This window comes from Carassius carassius, chromosome 33, assembly GCF_963082965.1.
Source record: "Carassius carassius chromosome 33, fCarCar2.1, whole genome shotgun sequence".
NCBI classification, from domain to species: Eukaryota; Metazoa; Chordata; class Actinopteri; order Cypriniformes; family Cyprinidae; genus Carassius; species Carassius carassius.
Window position 1 is genome coordinate 7,528,288 of NC_081787.1, and position 20,516 is coordinate 7,548,803.

General features: G+C 36.4%; 2 protein-coding genes across 3 annotated transcripts in view; one reads left to right on the forward strand and one right to left on the reverse strand.

Annotated features, from left to right (window-relative positions):
* c1galt1c1 (C1GALT1-specific chaperone 1) lies at positions 1-4,768 on the reverse strand. 2 transcript variants are annotated; one of them, XM_059521529.1, is made up of 2 exons: positions 4,643-4,768; positions 1-1,636 (listed from the first exon to the last, which is right to left on the reverse strand). In XM_059521529.1, the coding sequence occupies exon 2, from the start codon at positions 1,620-1,622 to the stop codon at positions 669-671; it is 954 nt and encodes a 317-aa protein (XP_059377512.1). In that variant the 5' UTR covers positions 1,623-1,636; positions 4,643-4,768; the 3' UTR covers positions 1-668. The 2 variants fall into 2 exon arrangements, with proteins under 2 accessions (XP_059377512.1, XP_059377511.1); XM_059521528.1 differs by lacking the exon at positions 4,643-4,768 and adding an exon at positions 1,933-2,164.
* The window catches only part of zdhhc9 (zinc finger DHHC-type palmitoyltransferase 9), a 24,336-nt gene continuing 7,745 nt past the window's right edge, over positions 3,926-20,516 (forward strand). The window contains exons 1-2 of the mRNA XM_059521527.1: positions 3,926-4,757; positions 17,619-17,779. Coding sequence (XP_059377510.1) covers positions 4,591-4,757; positions 17,619-17,779 — 328 coding nt within the window. The 5' untranslated portion in view covers positions 3,926-4,590. The remainder of the gene's footprint in view (positions 4,758-17,618; positions 17,780-20,516) is intronic.

The window sequence follows — 20,516 nt, forward strand, 5'->3', positions numbered from 1 at the left end:
TCTGTTGATAGCACTCTTTTATTTGTAACCTTTACTATTACTTAAAACAGGTGAAAACAAGCATCCTAGTAAACATAGTAAAGAACAATAAAAAGGGAAGAAAAAAACAAAAATCACAAACCAGTGTATGATGAAGTAAATCTGAATTATAGAAAGAAACAATATTTCATTATGCAAATAAATAGATAATTTCTGCAAAATTAATTTTACAATCTCAAGCTTATTAACTTTTCATGCCACATTAGTTTGATATTTTTAAGGGCGATGTAGACAGTTATCATCAAATAGATCATATAAAGTATACATTAAGCATTATATACTTTATAGGATCTTTTAATTTTGCATAAGAGTGCATATCTGATCCAAATATGCGCCATTCATATATCTAGTGTAATTTTTATTCAAAAAATTATGTGTAAAAAAAATTACCCAATATTGGCCCCTCATTATCAACTTGTATGCAAAAAAGTATCCTTTTGCTTTTGCCAGAATGCATTTGTAGCAGAAAGCAGTGAAAACCCCTCAACTTTACACACCGGCACCAACTATCAGAAAACGTGATCAGAATTAAAGTACATACTGCACATCACAGCAAATTCAGCCCTGCACCCAGTTATGATCAACATTTCAATACAGTAACAGTTCCAATACAGAAACCATGAAGTCAATCAGTCATTATCAGAGTCTTTAGGAGGCAGAAATGTCAAGGAATCATGAAAATCGTGTCCATATGGCCTGAGTCTGTAGACGCCATACATCAAAACCTGTATCTGGCTCTGAGACATGCCACCGAACGTGATGGCCATGTCAGAACAACAGGCCTCCACGACGTCGGCTGGGTTTTGGCCCATGCTGTCGGAAATCAAGGTGCTGATGCTCTTCTTGTTAAAAAGCTCTTTGCCTTGGGCATCCTCTCCGTTTTCGGCGAACACCCCGCTGTATTGCAGACAGGTGGCGAGCTGCTTTTCTTCAGATGTCTTCCACAAGGCGTGTCCCCGCTCTGGACATTTGTCCTCATCTTTAAAGATCTCTATCAGCCTCCTCATAGATTCATAGCTCAACACAATCCCGCTGTCATACTCCACGTAATCCAGCTCTCCGGACTTTTCCGTGTGGCCAATGTAAAATGGCTGGCTTGGATCTTTATCCAACACCAAATACTTGAGGTTCTCTATAATTGCGAACGTGGTGGGCCGGGCCACGAAGAACCAGCGCAGGTCTCCAGCATTCTCATAGGCGTGTTTAATGGCCTTGCGTAGCCTTGCCCACTCATCCTGCTCCTGTAGGTCCATCGCCTCTAGGGCTTTGGACGATTCGGATGTGTAGAACACAGATTTGTCACAGTGCTTGCTCCAAGTGTCATTGGCTGTCGCCCAGTGGACCAAGAGCTTTGGAGTGACCATGATGAGACAGTACACTCGAACCTGCAAGGTCCAGTCAGTCATCTGAGACTCTGATAACTTCTGTAGCTCATCTTTGCTGAGAGGTTTCAGATGATGGTGGAGATGCTCATGGCCTTCTGAGTGGGATCCTGAATTAAAAGTCCCAAAGAAAGACACCACAAGGCAAAATATGCCCCCTAGGATCATGCCTTTCATAAACGAACTGCTCTCAGACATCATGGTCAATCGAAACTCTGTAATAGTTCAAAATAAGAATAAAGACTATGATTAGAACAAAACTATCATGGCAGTTTGTGCTCTAAGTTACATTTGATCAGCAATTACAACAAGAATCCTATAGGATATTATGAGATACGATGTCCTTTGTGATAGCTCTACATTTCTGTTTCTGGTGACAATACAAAGCTATTTTACAAAGTAGCTAACGTTAGTCAGGTTTGCTGTACTTCCGAAGGAGAAAAGCAACGGCTGCATCAAACAGTTGACCAAAACTACACATTCCAATAATTAGTTAGTTACGAACTCATACCTTTCAATTACACAGAAGAGTGCTCACATTTAGACGCTACACCGTCGCATTCATTTCCGTACACACAACCGGAAAACAACAAAAAAGTAGTATCTGTTCTGGAGTCAGTTTCACCTGCCCTTCATCTACTTCATTTGGACGGGATATGGTAAGAAAGCTGGTTGCAGTCCAGCGCTAGCCTAGTGCTGTCTTCTAGAACACGGATGTTTAAGCGGACGTCGAGTCCACGCGAAAGGCACTGTGGGAAATGTTGTTCGTTTGTGTTGTCTCGCTGTGACGAACATAGACATGTATAGAAAGGCTAGATGGCTCAAGGCGGAGTCAATAAATGAAAAATAAACACTGACAAATAAATAAACTGTTCATTTACTTTGTTTACAACTGTAGGTAAATGTAAGAGTAAAATAATACATTAATAAAAATTATATTATATGTAAAAATAAAAAATTCAAATTGAAAAATAAATAGACAAATAAAATGAAATCAATTTTGAAAATGCTATATAAATCTGTCAACAAAACAATATATTAATTCACCCCTTTTTAAACTGCAGCTTTTTAAAACATTATATAAAACACTTTTCTTAATCTATTTGCCGAAGTTCTTTTCTTCATTATTTTGTCCTTAATTTCAAGTGTTGAAATTAAGCATATTAAAACCTTAATTACTAATTGAATTAATGGGATTTATTTATCTCCAATAAAATAAAAATGGTTGGGCTAATGTTTGTGGAGCCACTTGAAAATTAAGATATGAGAACACAGTTATACATTATCATAAACATTATTTTTTTATATAATTTAATATAAACATTTATTTTTTCATTAATCATACGTAAATCCTTTGAAAAGATCATCAATGGATAAAGAAGCTTTTTGGAGCCAGATGGTTCAGTCACAGAATCTAGCAGCAGAGGCCAGGCCGAGGGGTCAAGAAGATTTGATTGGGTATAGCATGATGACTTCTGCATTAGCCCCTGAAAGCAGATGCCTTTATATCTACACCATCTGGTTCCAAAAAAACATATTTTTTCCACTGAAAGTCTTCTGTTCTGACAAAATATTTTTTCCTTACCTTTTTTTTGTTCAAGGTAGCTAGCTTGTGTTTATTTTGTAAAGGAAACCTGCCACTTGCTTGTCGGCCTTTTCCTTGTAGGCTATTGTCACCAAACCTGTCACCTCTTCTTGCTTTTTATAAAAACTAAGAGTGTCTTTCTCACTTCATGCTAATTAGTAGCTTTCTTATTTACAGAAATAATCTCAGCTATCGCTTATATTTCCTGCCCACAGTTTCTAATGAACTCCTACTCATAAACTGACTGAACTCCATCTCTCATGAGCTAAGTTTTAATGCTGAAAATGTATATATTTACAGGCAATACAAAAACTTTTAATTTTGTGCAAGATCCGAAGAGATAAAATACTCATGCAGTTGTCATTGGAAACAGTAGTCTACAACTGAATAAAACATATTTTGTTTCTCAGCTGACATGTCATTTCCTAAATGCCTCAAAAAAGATTTAGGGCATGAAAAGGTAAAAGAAAGAAAGAAAGAAGTTGTACCTAGCAATATGCTATTAATTAGTCAAAATGGGTTTTTATTTATTAATTTTTCTTTGAAGGGAGAAAACTGAAATGCTGTTTCTTAAGAATCCATTTGGAAGCACACTGTTAACATTAAACAACAACATTCAGCACAAGTATATACACAGTAAATAGAACACGAGACAATAAATATAAAGACATAAAAAAGTAACAAGATGTAGGCCTGTAACAACAGAAGACAATGTAAAAAATCAAATAGCTAATATGGCTAGAATATGTCTAAAATCGAATAGACTTGAACAAAGTATCATTTTAACGTGCTGACAATATCACATTCGCCTAAAAAGCTCAAAAGTAACAATATTTCTCATATTAGAAGACAAAATTCCTTTGTTCCCTGTACACAGGGACACTGGCCCTTTAAGAAGAGATATTTAAATCTAGGCGTGTTTCCTGCTCCAGAAGAGAATCCAGCCCTGCTTGCATCCTACGACACGAAATTGGAGGAAAGATTATTTACCACGTTACTCAATTAATTCCTGTATAACCGGCGTAGGTCACAAAGGATTTACCCAGATTTATTTTGCATTCTTTTAAGAGAAAAGGAACGGTGAAACCTCTCGGGATAGACGCTTTTAACCAACCTAACCAATGACATAAATGTCAGTCGGTCAAGGTCCACTCACACTCCAGATGTGTGTTTAGCGTTTTTACACGCTCGCTTCAGGTTAGCTTCGCTTTCTCATTCGAAACCGGTGTACATTTTGAACGGAAACATTTTTAAATTGTGGCAGTATGGCAAATCTTCGCTTTCAGATTGGAATTTTGCTTTCTGGTATTTGACTGGGACTCCAACCATGGATTTAACCGCGGAAGAGCAGACATGTAGAGCGACAGACTGATGATTTTAAGAAACACTGAAGATCCGTGAGAACACTACAAACAAATCGTGCACGTGAAGGAAGAATTGCATTTGTACAAAGAAGCTCCTCTGTGTTTTATTGCTGATAACTCTCCATCGTCCATTAATCTCAGGTTAAACATTAAGGGGACACGGTTGTGGTTTATTTCAGGTTAAGTTGACAAAAGACAATCTGCTTGTACCTTTGCCATCATGTCGGCTGTGATGATAACACGGAAGGCTACTCGAAAATGGGAGAAATTACCTGGGAAAAACACCTTCTGCTGCGATGGACGGGTTATGATGGCTCGGCAGAAAGGAGTATTTTACCTGACCTTATTTCTCATCGTTGGAACCTGCTCTCTATTCTTCGCCTTTGAGTAAGTGCATGTCATTGGTGATTATTAGACCTACACTGCTAGAGACACGAGCTGCGATATCAGTGGACAGTTTCGTTTTTTCCTCACAGTGGGGAATTTGCATTGGAGATGACCTTTGTTTTATGCCATTGCAAGAATGAAATATTATATTTAATGAGCAGTCAAAATATATAACAGCCACATGACAAATGTAGCAACAAAAATTCGATTCGATTGCGAACTGTGAATCGCTCCAAGCATTTCTTAAGTGAACAACTCGACATCTATTATTTCAATCGACAACAGTGGATATCACCACCAATGTTATTTTAATATTCGTGTGTGTGCTGATAAAACATTTATACTAAACTTCACAAATAAATCTATTCGAAATGTTTACAATTAGAAAGAATGACAGTTTTAGCACACTTACAAAGTTTTAATAAGTAGCCTAACTTTTTTTATTGATGTTAAAAAAATTGATTACAATAAACACCCTTATTAACAAAACTTAATAGTCAAACATTATAATCAGACACTATAAAAATCTTTTTGTTTGTTTAAATGAGTCAAATTTACCAACACTAAATGACACTCATAATCAACTCTGTTCTCCAGAAGAACAAGAACAACTCTAAAAATATCTAACCTTATTTTCTCTGGCTACAAAAAATATGTAATTGGTTAGTTTTTAAACCTGTAGATCACTATAGAGCCATAAACCTGTAGATCACCCAACATGAACCTAATAACTTAGTAGTCCCCTACTAAATATTTTTGCAATGAAAAATTCTACAATTAGGCTATATTAAGATTTATGGCAGGTTTTCAAATTGTATTGAGACCATTTGGCTGTTGATGGATGGGAAAGAGCTGTGTCATCTTTATTGAAACACATTTTCACAAAAGCAGATGTTTTATTTTAAAGGTAGATGTGCTGCATATTGTAGATGAGCTCTGTTGGGTGGATATGAGCTCCCTTGTGTGGACTTTGACGTCGGTGTTTCCTGAGACTCTGTTGTGCCCTGCCCATATCTCGGATCCTCCATTATCATCAGCTAACAGGAAATTATTCCCTGCTGTCTCTAGTCAGAAACTCTCAGTTATGTATGGAGCTACTGGCTCCTGTAGAGTTTCACTGCACTCCATGTTCTTATCACGGTTACTGATAATTAGTCCTCTTGAGGCAGACATTTTAACATAGAGAATGTAAAAGTATGATTCCAAATTGTTTATTACATGAGAAGCTAATAGATGAACTGAGATATTTTTTGCATTTACGATTTCAGTTAGTATTATTAAGATTTTATGTACACAAACATTGTCTGTATCCAATCTTCTTTATGGACTGAACTTTCCGTTGGGTTTGAAACCATACGAAAGGTGTATGGATATTTTCTAAATGTTTTCTGTAAAACGGTCTCTTTCTAAGATTTGACTTTCGATAAAATTCTGGGTATGACTATCACAAAAGATCCATAATTATTAAATATCACCCAAGGTTATTTGAATAGTCCCTGCTGGATCTTTAGTTTCAGTAGTGCACATTAATTTCATTTGCAATTGATCTTTTATCTAATACAGAGCATGAGATTCCAGAGGAGACAGACAGTGTTTATGGAAACACATTGCTTTCAGTTATTTTGAATTTACAGGGAATTATTTATTGAGTATTGCTGAATGCTCATGCTGTTGTGTCCTCATACACACCTCTGTCCATGGGGCCTCTGTCTGGACAGTTTATTCCTCTGTAGACTGAGTTACAAGCTCAAGACTGATTAGCAGGGCTGGACTTCGCATTGTTCTTTCTAAAGATCTTTGTATCCCACCTCCCCTTCCATTACTCTCCTTATGTGTCTTTGTTTGCTGAAAGTCTCTGCCCTTTTATTAAAGATAATGCAAGTTGCATTGCATTTGTTTATACTCTTTAGATATCAGATTTAGAATAGTGAGTTGATTGTGTAGGCTAGACATTTTGTAAAAAATCTGCTCTTTGTGTCAAAATATATAGACCATAATATAAAAATTAGTGCTAATCATACACTCACTATAGCCAAGGGTTTGTCGATCCACCATTGTCTGAAAATAAGAACCACTTGCTTTTGGGCTGATATCTTTAACTGAAAGGTGAAGTGTGGAATTTTACATAAATAAAAGGAGGATTATTTTGAAATAATTTTTAAATACTATAATAGTACGTATTAATATTTTGAATGGCTTTTATAGTTTGCATTTCTTTTAGTTGGCTAATATTGTATATTTTTTTTATCAATTTGTTTTATATTGAATAATTTTAGTATGTAATCTTATTCTTTTTTTCAATTGTTGCTAAGGCAACATTTCACATTTTTGTAGATTTTTTTTAAGTAATTTTTATCTTATTTGATGTTTATTTCAATTTATGATGGATTAACACTGAAAAAATAACTCATATCCCTGCATATTAAGCTGAAACGACTACAAGTAAGCCATTTTTAGACTGAATTCCCGAAGAGTGTAATTCTGTGACACTTTCAAATCAACATTGTCGACCAATGCCAGACAAAGTTTTCAGGAAACCTGTTTGAAAACAGGCATTGTTTTTGCTGACTTACACCCTCTTCATATTTAACATACTTCTCTCTAAAATGGTTCTACTCAAGTGAAACTGATTCATGGTGTTGAAAGTCATCAGATTGTGTTGATTGTTCACTCACTCATTCTTTCACTTTAGAAGTACATGGATTTCTCTCTGCTTTTGTCCTGTATGTTTGTTTTTCTGTCTATACATTTGATGTTTATCATTGAATGGTGGATCGTTACTCGTGTTGCTGCTGAGGAAGTTTTAGTGTATGAGTGTTTGTGGTCAGTGACCTGGTCTGTGTGAGCTCTAGAAGGCTGCTGTCTGTTGACCGCTTTCTTCAGGTGTCATGACTGTTTATTTTTTTTGTGTGTGACTGCAAAAATGGAGCTGTCTCCATGAGGGATTAGGATACTGTTTATTTATTTATTTTTTTCTCGCAGTAATACATAATGGATTTGCTTCGTGATTCACTTGGTCTTAAATTGGCAAACTCTTTATGAAGAATTAACAGAGGCTGTGCATGTAATTTCCAGGATTGGCAATGTCCTGGCATAACAACTTATATCAGTGTGACACGGCTGAAATATCCTTTTGTACTTTATAAATACATATTTGTACTTTATACTTTACACCTGTATTGTATTTTAAGCTTTTCTGAGAGTCCCTTATTAGAAGAAAATCAACTGATGTCACATTCGGATGAATGATTGCAGTTTATTTGTTTGCTTACTAATCTTTCCCCACTTTATTGTTTGCACTATTGCATACTATTTTAATATCATATCATAATCAAGTTTTGCAATGCAAAGTTCGAATGAATGAGGTGATTATTAACATGTTGAATGTTTTTCCTTGGACTTGCAGGAGTATTCATTCCTTGAGAGTTTGACCTACTTTTTGACTTAATATATCAATCCTTATCCTGTGTGCTTCCATCCTTAAAAGTAAAACAAGTCGAAACTCTTTCTCTCAGTATTTGGTGTATATATTATGAAAGCTTTCTGCATCAGAGTCGAAACTAAAACAGGTAATTATGCGATAAAGAATATAGTCATATTGTGAGTTATGGAGGACACTATTCTATCATTTGTAATATGTGGCTTGTAGAGTTTCACATTTCTACACTGTCATATGTATATATAACATTTATTTCAGTAAGCACTTCATCAAAGTTTCTTATGCTCACCAAGGCTGCATTTATTTGATCAAAAACACACCGTAATATTGAGTAATATTAATACAATTTAAATCATCTTTCTCTGTTTGGAAATATTTTTGAATATGTGATGACTGCTTATTTATTTCTGTGATGACAAAGCTGGATTTTCAGCATCATTACTCCAGTCTTTAGTGTCACACGATCCTTCAGAAGTCATGCTGATATGCTGATTCAGTGCTCAAGAAAGATTTCTTATTATTATCAGTTATTTTCTTTAAAAAAAAAAATCTTACGGATGGCAAACTTTTGAATGGTAGTGTATGATGTCACAACGAGCTAGAGACCAGCTAGACCAGTGAAGCAGCTCTATTGCTTTTACAACACACAGCAAAGCCTTTTCACAGCAAGCCATAAAATTCTGCTGTTGTGCTTCCTGCTGTCTTAACTGAGGAAAACAGTCCTTTTCACCTAGTTCTCTGTGGAACAGAGTGCAGATAATTCACTAAGGACAAGCTGTGAAGGCAAACAGAAGGGTAGAGATTTTATTTGTAAGACTGAATCAGAACTAAATTTGCACTGATAATGTTAACTAAATGGCTGTTTCGGCATTGTTATAGCAAACTCTCATTCAGTCTGGCTCTATTGTGGTAATACATGTTTTTTGTGATGCAGTTGATTACCACTCCCCTTTTTTTTTGAACAGCTGAATATCCTGTTCCAGTACTATGACTCATCACAGAAGTAAAATGGAAATTTGTGTTGATTTTCAACAATAAAGTGTTGATTATACATATTAAGGCACAATACTTTGTGTTTCCATGTTGTTCTGTTGAGGAAGTTAATTGCTAATTACGGTGGTTAAATAACCTTGTGCATCAGTGGTAACGATAACAGAATCTGCACTTTTATATTGAATATGCTGCTTATCTATTAATTATGGGGAGAGAGGACACATCCAGCATTGCATGATGGGTAACATCCGGGAAGCTTAGGAATGTGATAGGAACTGATGATGGAGCAGGTTCAGGATGCTTAAAGTCATCAGCAGATACATCAAACACACCCACACAACACAAGTGATTCTCCTCCGTTTTGCTCTGCTTCGCCCCAGCATAGCTTTCACAATAACAAATGGATTTCCCTGCAGCATACTCATGATCTGGGCAGTGGAAAATTGTATCGACCCGCTCTGCTCTTTACCAGCCCCCCCCCCCCACCCTTTAATGTGTTCCAGTCTCAATATAAAACCGATCAAACTAATCTGGCCTGTTCCACAGGTAGAACTCCAGTGTACTGATGGCTCTGGTATGCTGACATACCAGTGTGTGAAACGGCTGAACTTGTACATGTAGTCTGACTAGAAATGATCTTTCTGAAGCTAGTACTTCTTACAGAGGTGATCTGTTGTACTGTGTGCTGGACCTAAAGCAATGAATATGACATTTGAGGAGACAAACCCACAATCTAGTATGGACTGGTTCAACCTGTTCTAGAATGCATTGTAGGAGGATTGGTTTGACATTTTATATTTTGTATAAAACTCTATATGCATTTTGTCTATTATTAAAGCTAGAAGTTCCCTATTATTATTATTATTATCTGGAAAACATACACTGAATTTTATTTAATCCAGTATTTTTAGATGTATAAGCATACAGGGTCCTATAACAGACACAGGCCAGCCAGGAGACATAGTCCCTCCAGCGTGTGAGTGCCCAGCCACCCTACGGAGAAAGCTCATTTCGACCGCCTGTATCCAGGATCTTGTCCTTTCGGTCATGACCCACAGCTCATGACCATAGGTGAGAGTAGGAACGTAGATTGACCGGTAAATCGAGAGCTTTGCCTTACAGCTCAGCTCCTTCTTCACCACGACAGACCGGTACAGCGACCGCATTACTGCAGAAGCTGCACCGATCCGTCTTTCAATCTCCCGTTCCATCCTTCCCTCACTCGTGAACAAGACCCCAAGATACCTGAACTCCTCCACTTGTTAAAAACCTTTCATGAAATTCTAAACAAAATGTTTGCGGTTGACAAAATGAATGGGAAAAATCTGGTTGTGAAGCTTCTTGTCAAAATATTTATTATGATGCAATATCAAGAATTACATTCGTAGAACTGCAGAATATATATATATATATATATATATACAATTTTAAGCAGTCAAAAGTGAAATGTCCAACACAGGCCAAAACAGTTCTATTCATCTCATTAGATAACATGACACATAATCATAATCATTACACTGGTGGCCAAAAGTATTTTGAAAGAAGTCTCTTTGATGCTTAAACATTTCTTATTATCAATGTCTGTACTCCTCCATCTTTTCCACAGCGTAGAAGTAAGTCATTATCAAAATAGCCTTCTAGAAAACCAACTCAATGTTTTTGTCCACCTCTGGGAATAAATGAACTTCTCCGAAGACTTGTTCCTGATCAGAACTTGACTGACAACATCAGAATAATCCCTGGTCTGTATGCGTGTCTACAAACACAAAAGCACTCAGTCCTTCAGTGGAGATCCCGGGTCTCAACACTTTATTAAAACGGAGAGAGAGGAAAAAATTCCACATGAGTGTCAATTTATTTTTAACCTACATTTTTAAACCTTTCTTCTCTAACATAAGAATATATATGTGTAAGTGACAGCTTGTCAATAACATATACAAACATTTCAGCTGAACCGTTAACTAAATTATACCAGATTTAATTTTAATACTTACAGATTCTAAATTTTGTCCAAAGATGCTGGATCCATAGAGAGAAAGACTCCAAAAAAGACTCCAATATTAGGATTTAGCCTTCAGCTTGTTTGCAGTGAAGGGGTAGCTGTTTGAGACAAAAAACACACTAAGACACATGCAAGCAATCACTATGTGGTTATCTTTCTCTTTCTTACAGTAGTTAACCCACCTGTGCGCTGATATCAGATACCTTCCTGGTAAAGTGGACCTGCAATGGTGGAGTCTTCTGCCTAATAAAAGATAATGCTAAAATATAAACTAAAGAATTCTTGATTTGATATGAATTAATTATTTAGTTTTATAGCAGACATGATAAATAAATAGTATTGCTAGCACAATTTCTTTATTGACAAAAACGGAGTAAAATACAGAGTCTAAAAGTGCGGTCACATTAATTAACCTCGCTTGGTGAAATTCCGCGTGCTAAATTCAGTCATTTGTTGTAAAGTTCTCTTCATTCTCGGGAAATTCTAGTGAAAGTGGGAAAAGATTGTCTTTTTGAAATCAGTTTTCAATTAGTTTTCACCGCGCTAACCAACAGAAAGCTGATTGATTTACAGTAACGTAAAGTTACGTGACTAATGTGCTTCAGCTAACATTATTGACAAAATTTCGCTGTGCCCGAACGATTAAAACCATATTAAAAAGACAGCAGCAGGAAACATTGCATTTGTTAATAAATGTAAGTAAAATATGATTTCAAGTAGGGCTCGTTTAAGCATCGATATCGCGATGTACGAATCCACGAGAGAGAGAGAGAGAGAGACCGTCTTCAAACAACACGAGCGCTGTCTTGCTCTCTCTCCCTAGCGCATCAATTGACATCATTTAAAATGAGACTGTAAGTGAGCTCACCCCATTTTTGTTTGTTAGAATTTTTTTATTAGATTTCATATCGCAATATATATCGCAGAAAAATAAAATATCCCAATGTAATTTTTTCCCAATATCGTGCAGCCCTAATTTCAAGTAACTTGCATCTTACCTCAGGGATCTTGCTAGTAGTCCAGTCGGGGGGACATGGCGCGAGTCGTCTCCTCCGTAGTTAAAAGGTGATTTTGACAAGCAGTTTTGATGTGAGGGTTAGTAGATTACGTTAACATAATATAGCGATTATGATAGAAATACGATATTTTACTTACAACAATACAGAAGTAAAAAGAAATGGCATGTCGCTGTCATTACAGACTAAAAACTATGGGCTGACTGGATTCTGTTCAAAGACTCTTACGTCACACTAGCTAATTTAAATAACGGACGTCTTTAAAAACTATACATAAAGTGTTAAGCACATCGATCTACACATATTGTGTTAAATAATGTGTGTAAATACACAAGTTGTGTTGATTTTTAAACTACACATAAATGTGTAAAATATGTTATTCTTTTCTACACATTTTTATTTAATATTGACACTAGAGTTGTGACGTTCGCGAACGAACCGATTCTTTTGAACGGCTCATAAACATGAACGATGGGAGCCGAGTCGCGGCTGGAGGGGAGCCGTTCTTTCTGTCGTTCTTTTATCCTATGCGTGTTTCACACAGATGCACACAAATGAGCTCCTCCGCGAGACAGAACAGTTATAGGGGGAGGGGCGCACCCAGCGCAGGCCAACCCTTTATAGCGTGATGATATTAGTTATTAGTTGTGCACGCATCCTTCACGTCCTTCACATCCTGCGTGCCTCTGTCATTGGGTAGGAGCGTTGAAAAAAAAAAGCTGTTTTGCACAGACATTTATTGCAGCCCACTTTGTTATTGTTCATTGACTTGAAGGGGCTGATGTTTGCAAAGTTTACAGTAGTAATTGTATGTAGACATTTCCATTTTATTTATTCTAACTTTAAATATTTTTTGTTTTCTATCAAAATGTTCTTGTGTGATAACAATGTTCTTGTGTGGAAGTGTTTGTAGTAAAAGCTGTTTTGCACATAAATTCATTGCAGCCGGCTTTCTTTTTGATGTTTATTCGTGAGTAGGTATTGTATGAATAACATAAGTCAACGTAGCTTTACACACACACACTTTGTACTAAAGGTAAATCCAAAATAGTGATGTCACTGTCTAAGCAGAGGGATTTGTGCAACCCTATGGAATATAGTCCACACATGACAAATGAGGTAATAATCAATATTTCAGAATAATTCAAACTCAGATATTGGTGTGTGATATCTGAGTTTTAATTATTTGACTACAAATCTCACCTCATCATTCTTCCCAGTGATTATTTCCAGGATAAACTGAGATGGCTCCAAGCTGGCTTCTTAAAACTGACTAAATATTTAAAAGAGCCAAAAGAGCCGTTCTTTTGAACGGCTCTTTGAAAGGAACGGATCGCGAAGATCCGGATCCCCTCAAAGAGCCATAAATCCCATCACTAATTGACACAAAACGTGTAAATTAAAGTGTTACACATAGTGTGTATTTTTTAACATCTTTTCTAAGAGTGTTACTGTATTATTTTAAGTTTATTAGTACAAAAAAATATTTAGTGCTAAAATGGAAATAAAAATAAATTAAAGCATTAAATAAATGATAATTAAAAGTTATAATAATGACAAGTGAATAATAAAAAAAAAATCTAAAACAAAAAATTGTAAATTGTACATTAATAATACTGGTCCCCCAACCACAGTTGCATGTAAGCAACCACTTATACCATAGTGGCAACTTTTGCATGAGCAAGTACCACTTACATTTTTATTCAAAATCTAGTTCTAAGTCTTTTTGTATTGTGTTGTCAGGACTAGTCATGTCTTCTTTCTCTCTCACTATATTGTAGTTAGTGTGGTAAAGATGTCCTTTGCACATGCAGGATGCTCAGTGTAGAAAATTTCCCCCCGAGAGTGGATGCACTGCCTTTGACGGGCAGTAGGATTATCGTGATGTATTAGCCATACATTATCTTAGTATAGTAGGTCTACATTGCAGGAGAGAGTGGTGGAGGAGAGCCAGGGTGACCCTATTAAATAGCTCAATGCAGTAGCCTGTGGAGCAGACCAATCTGCTGCAGGCTGAGAGAAGGGTGGCACTTTTAAAGGGCTCGAGTCATCCGCAGTTTATGAGAGCAACCAAATTCATTATTTTATGGCTGTTTGTCTGCGGGAATGAAGAAAGCACAGTCATTCATAATAAACATCCTCCCTGACTGCTTCATTGTTGGTTTTGAAAAGACTGTATTTTAGGGGAAGGGCTGAGCCAGACAGATATTACAAACCCACTTCATCAATGACCTCCTCCTTGATTTCAGAGAGAATCTAATGCTTCATCAAAAAGATAACAAAAATATTTTTGTGATGAATTTAGGAAAATTATAGTCAAAAACACTGGCACTCCAATTGAAATGTTTGTTTTAATGTGAATTTTTTTTGTTGTTTGTTAGTGAAATGAATGTCAAAATTTTTTGTAAGCAAAAAACTCTTAAGTTCAGCAGTTTTTAATAGGTTAAATGTGTTATGTGTAATTTTTTGGTGCTTGCATCACCAAAACAAAATCTACAAATTATTTTACTTTACTTTTTTTTACATCCATTCACCAAACCACTTGTCCTGTGCAGGGTCATCATTGGCAATTCAAGTTAAAAAAAAAGAAAAAGCAATTTCTTCGTCTATTGTAGGCTTACTGCAATAGACGGTGCTGAAGGTTATACTGGTGTTAAGCCGCACCACCAGTTAAGTCACTTGCAAACCTCGGCCCCGGTTCCCACTGTCGTTTTGATTTTTTTTTTTTTATAGAAATACAGGGTTTCCCATACATTCATTAATTTGTGGCGGCCCGCCACAATATCAACGCTGACCGCCACGGATTGATTCAGATTTTTAAACTATTTTATAGGGGTAAAATTGTATTTTATTGTAGAGCTGCGCGCTGCTTGCTCCCTCCCTCTCACAAACTGACAACGGAGGCATGCACGACTAGCCCCTCCTCTTCGAACACGATCTGAATCAAAACATGAGCATGCGTTAGTTAGAGGACGCCAGATTGTTGCCGGTGCTTAATGGGTATTCCCCCAGCGAAGATTCCAGAATCAATCCGGAGTTGAATGGTAGGTAATGAACACTGTTGCTCAACATAACTCTGAGAAGTTAGTCTATGTTAAGCGCTGTCGCGTTTCCATTACAGATTCGCGCAAAACTTTTGTGTTTTTTTTCTAAATATCGATAAACAACTATTGCGAAATTACGGCGTTTCCATTAACCGATGTTATGCGACTAAAACGTCATTCTTTTCCTCTCGCGATCAGTCATTCCAAAAATCATGGCAACGGACGTTGGTAGGTTTATATATATCACAGCCACCAGACTAGACATTATATTATTATTATCTCCAGGTTCAGGTCGGTGTGTGTTGGTTTTTGTCCACCTCAATCTCCAGGTTTGTGTGTGTGTGTGTGTGTGTGTGTGTGTCAGAGTCTTTGTGTGTCCACCTCCAGGTCCAGTTTGGTGTGTGTGTGAGCCTGTGTGTGTCTGAGTCTGTGTGTGTGTGTGTGTGAGTCTTTTTGAATGTTTGAGTGTGTGAGCCTGTGTTTGAGTGTGTCAATAAGTTTGTGAGTTTGAGTGTGTGTGTGTGTGTCCATCTCTAGGTCCAGGTTTGTGTGTGTGTGAGCAAATTTTGCAACAAGAAGTCTGTGGAGCAGTCATAGCATAGAAAGTGTAGCAATGGCATAGCAATAGCAATGTCTTTAAAGGGATAGTTCACCCAAAAATGAAAATTCTATCATCGTTTATTCACCCTCAAGTTGTGCTGAATACAAAGGAAGATATTTGGAAGAATGTTTGTAACCAAACAGAAGTTGGTCCCTATTGACTACCAATAGTATATATTTTTTCCTACTATGGTAGTCAATGGGGACCGAGATCTGTTTGATTCTGTCATTCTTCCAAATATCTTCCTTTGTGTTCAACAGAACAAAGAAACTCATAGAGGTTTGGAACAACTTGAGGGTGAGTAAACGATGATAGAATTTTCATTTTTGGGTGAACTATCCCTTTAAGGTATCTGACACTAAGTGTTGGCAATGGAAATGTGTACTTGTCACTAAAATATGTGTGTGTGTATATATATATATATATATATATATATATATATATATACACACACATTATTAAACTTTTATATACACACATTATTAAACTTAACCCCCCCCCCCCCCCCCGTCCCCGGTCCCCAAACACCACACCACCGCAAATAGAATCTAATTCTGTGGGAAACACTGTAATAAAAATCATTTAATTCAGTAAAAGAACAGACACTACAATTTAAAAACTGAACGTGGCTGCTTAATGCAGCGTGCCAAATGACAGTCGCATCACAGATCCAGTAAAGAGACTGACAAGAAGAGTGAGGTTGATGATTTTGTTTCGAAACAGAATGCAAAAGCGTCTGTTTGGCAATATTTTGGATTTTGAAAAGCCTGTTGACTTTTGCCATTTATCTATGGTGATTTTGAGTTTTACTTTATTTAAACTTTGTGTAATTTTTTTGTTTGACATCAAGGTGTATGCCGTGCCTCCAAGCTTTCTTACTTGTTTTGCTAATAAGCGTTCTACATTTCTTATTTATTTGGTTATATATTATACATTTACTTAGCCTATTTCCAGTTTTGTATACCCATTTAAACTTTATGTAAGTTATTTGTAATTTGATTTTTATTTGTTTTGTTAAAAAAATTGTTTTATATATATAGGCTAAAGTGAGTTTGTTGTATTTTGTTTGTTGCATTCAAGCGATGCCGAACTGCCGTTTATTCGAAAGTGAAAGCAAAATGTGCACAGCGCTAAGCTATTTAAAAGTAAAGTGAGGAAAAGAGGGAAAATTCAAACTAACTAAAAACAAAAAATTGCTTTTATGCCGAATTGCCGCTATTTGAAAGTGAAAGTAAAATGCGCATGCCACTTTTAAAAGCTATTTAAAAGTGAAGGAAAGCAAGGAAAAGAGGGAACAGTATTACCGGTGTTGTCACATGTCGATTAACCAATGGGAAAATTTCTTGACTTTTTTTTTTTTTTTTCCAACTAAATTTATTATTCGTATATTATTATATTATATTATATTATATTATATTATATTATATTATATTATATTATATTATATTATATTATATTATATTATATTATATTATATTATATTATATTATATTATATTATTAATCAAATTTAGCTACCAAATATACCCTCATCTTCCATTAGTCAGACAAGCTGATAGCCCCACCCTGAAACTCACAGGATTGAGGATTGCTGCTCAAACAATTTCTCAATTCATTTTGTGCCATTAATAGCACAAAAATGTCATACTTCACCTTTAGATATAAATTTCTCTTTCGCTTGACATGCTCGTATATAATCTCTGTGCTGTTAATTTCATGTTTTCCTTGCCTCTTTTGTAATCCTGCATGTTCACTTGTCCCGTACAGGTGCCCGTACCTGGCAGTGCACCTGTCTCCTGCCATCCCTGTGTTTGCAGTGCTGCTCTTCGTCTTTGTCATTGCCATGCTGCTCCGAACCAGCTTTAGTGACCCAGGGGTTTTGCCACGGGCCCTGCCGGAGGAGGCCAACTTCATTGAGATGGAGATCGGTGAGTGTAAGGGTGACTGAGGCCAGGGAAGGGGATTTGAGGTTTAATGCCATGGTTTGTACCATCAGTGCCACCTGCGGATGTTTCGACTCCAAGAGAGGAAGAACATGAATAGTCTAGCATGCATGTTGCGTAAGTGGGACGCTGTTAGCCCAGACCTGCTTATTAATTCATTGTTTTGTTTTGCGATTTAAAATGGCTGAGTGCATTGGTCCATGAGTTCATCTGGGAAACATTGTGTTTTTCTTGACTTCAAGTTTGATGGGCTCTATATGATGGTTATTTTGTAAAAAAAAAAAAAAAAATGTATTCGGAAAATCACAGATATCGAAGAACAGATGTATTTTGTCTTGTGATGCATTTAATTTTTAGATAATGAATTTAAGTAAAAGCTCTTCCAAAAATCTCAACATTACGAATGTGATTAGGGATGAAACATTAACACAGCCATTTTTAACACATTTGGTACACAATAAAGAGTTCATTGGAGCATAAAATAGAAATATTATTTTCAAATCGTTCAAGTTAAAACATTGACACCCTAACAAAAAAAATGGTCTCTCCCCCAAAAAAGTATCCCACACGTATGTTAAATATGCACAAGTGAGACATCAGAGGACGTGAGTTGCTCCAGGAGAGTTTGAATTTGATCCATGCATTTCCATCCTTTTCTTCACTTCACTATCTATTAAAGTAAAATCAAAAATAGATATTCTTCACATGATTGGTAAACACCCACACAATGACTTACATCAACTGACTTGAACAGAAACCAGTGTTATGACTATTCAAAGTGAAAACTGTATCTTTTGCATGAGTGTTTGGCAGAAACCATTGAGGCTCATTCAAAACCTAAGGCCCATTGAGACATTTATCTTGTCTTTTATTTTCTTCATCTTTTTAAATGGCAAGGATTTTTCTTGGACAAAGAATCTGCTCAAACATTTATTGTTAAATAGTAAAAGAAATTGCCTTAGACCAGTGCTTTCCAAACCTGTCCTGGAGGCCCCCCTGCCCTTATCTAACACACTTAAATCCACTGATCAGCTCATTAGTAGAGACGGCAAGAACTAATTTGGGTGTGTCTGATTAGGGAGACATACAAAATGTGCAGGGCATGTGCCAGGGGTTCCTCCAGGACAGGTTTGGGAACCATTACATTTGTCTATCCTCATCTATAGTGAGGGCAAGTCAACTGAAATGCCCTACTGATTGGCTTCCTTTGCAAAAGGAAAAATAAAGATTCACCCTGTAGCAAAAATAGCCGTTTTAAGTGGGTTGAAAATATAAAACCAAAAATAGGTAATTCATGTGTAGTTTTTTTTTGCCAGGCTGTTATAATTTTAGTATCAGAAAGGTTAACATCACTGGACCTGACTAATTAAATGCAATTAAATTAGATAAACTTGCTGCTCTTATCTTGCTAATTTTGCTTTTAGTGATTAATTTCTGTGGGAATATTGCCTTGTCTAGTTCAGTCACCTGCCCATCACTGTTTGCTGTACTGATTACAAGATCTGGACTACAGTAAAGATGAGCTCATCTCCATACACTCTCCATTCTTTCTCCCTCATCTCTACTCTCCTCCCTGGTTTCTCTTTTAAATGAGAGTACAGTTGTTACACATCCGCACCTCCGCTGAAGCTCAGCCATGCCGAGGGGCGGTGCAGCATTTGTTTTTGCTGATGTTCACTAAACCAGGACATCATTTCTCTTGGCAATTACCCTGATAGACCACAGTATTCTCTGTTGTCATTAAATATCCACTAACCCCCATTTTCACTGATTTTTGTGGAACGTTCAAATTTAGAATTGTTCTACTGTTTACATGACTTTTCCATGTCTAGAAATCATATCCTCATAGGCTACCTTATATATCCAGGATTTTCAAGCCAAATTAATTGCAGTTCACTTAAATGGTTTGCATGTCAAGTAAACAATTCGATTTGATTGCTAAACAAAAGCAAAAATTTTGGTATTGATTCAGCTGTACCCTCTTAAAGCAGGGCAGTTTTGTTTGACCACTGAAGCAGGGCAAAGATTGATTCCTGCAAATTTCCTCTGCTCTGTTCTATTTTTAGATGAATGTCTGTGTGGCTGATTAAAAGTGGCTGATGCTGGATGAGATGCAAGTTTGGATGTGAGGTTTTGGCCAACCCAGACATGTGGATTAAGAGGCAGCTGTGTAGTTCTGCCTCCTGAGTGCATGCTAATGCATACATTTTTCTAGAGTATAAAAGTACAAAGCTGACAAATGTGAAGAAATTAAGTTTTGAAATTTAAGTCTTATCTTTTAAACGAAGTGCTTTGCCTTCAGTATTGTTGTTATCAAAACAGATGAAGAGGAGTCATTTTGAAAAAATGCTAATAAAGAAAAGGTAATCGAAAATAAGCATTTTTTTTAAGAGACAAAAAAAAAAACTATATAAATTAGCGGTAATAGAAAATAATTTTTCCTTAGAAAGCAATTCATCATTTAAATATATCACTATCACTGGCAGACAGTTACCTTTGCTGTGCTAGCTCCATCTTTTCACAAAATCAAATAACGATAATAACGATGTAAATTAGTATTTTTTAATGTTTATTTATTTACTGATTTATTAAGGGGGATAATGTGCAGTCAGCCAGTCATTATTGCAAAATAAACCCCTTAGGATGAAACAAGATCCTCCGCTTTGTCATGCTCTTGTCATACTCATTCCGCTACAACATTAGTGCAAAAATCATTATACTT

Bases quoted from the DNA above. Each gene is read 5' to 3' on its own strand.
- c1galt1c1 (XM_059521529.1), bottom strand. From the start codon at position 1,622: ATGATGTCTGAGAGCAGTTCGTTTATGAAAGGCATGATCCTAGGGGGC.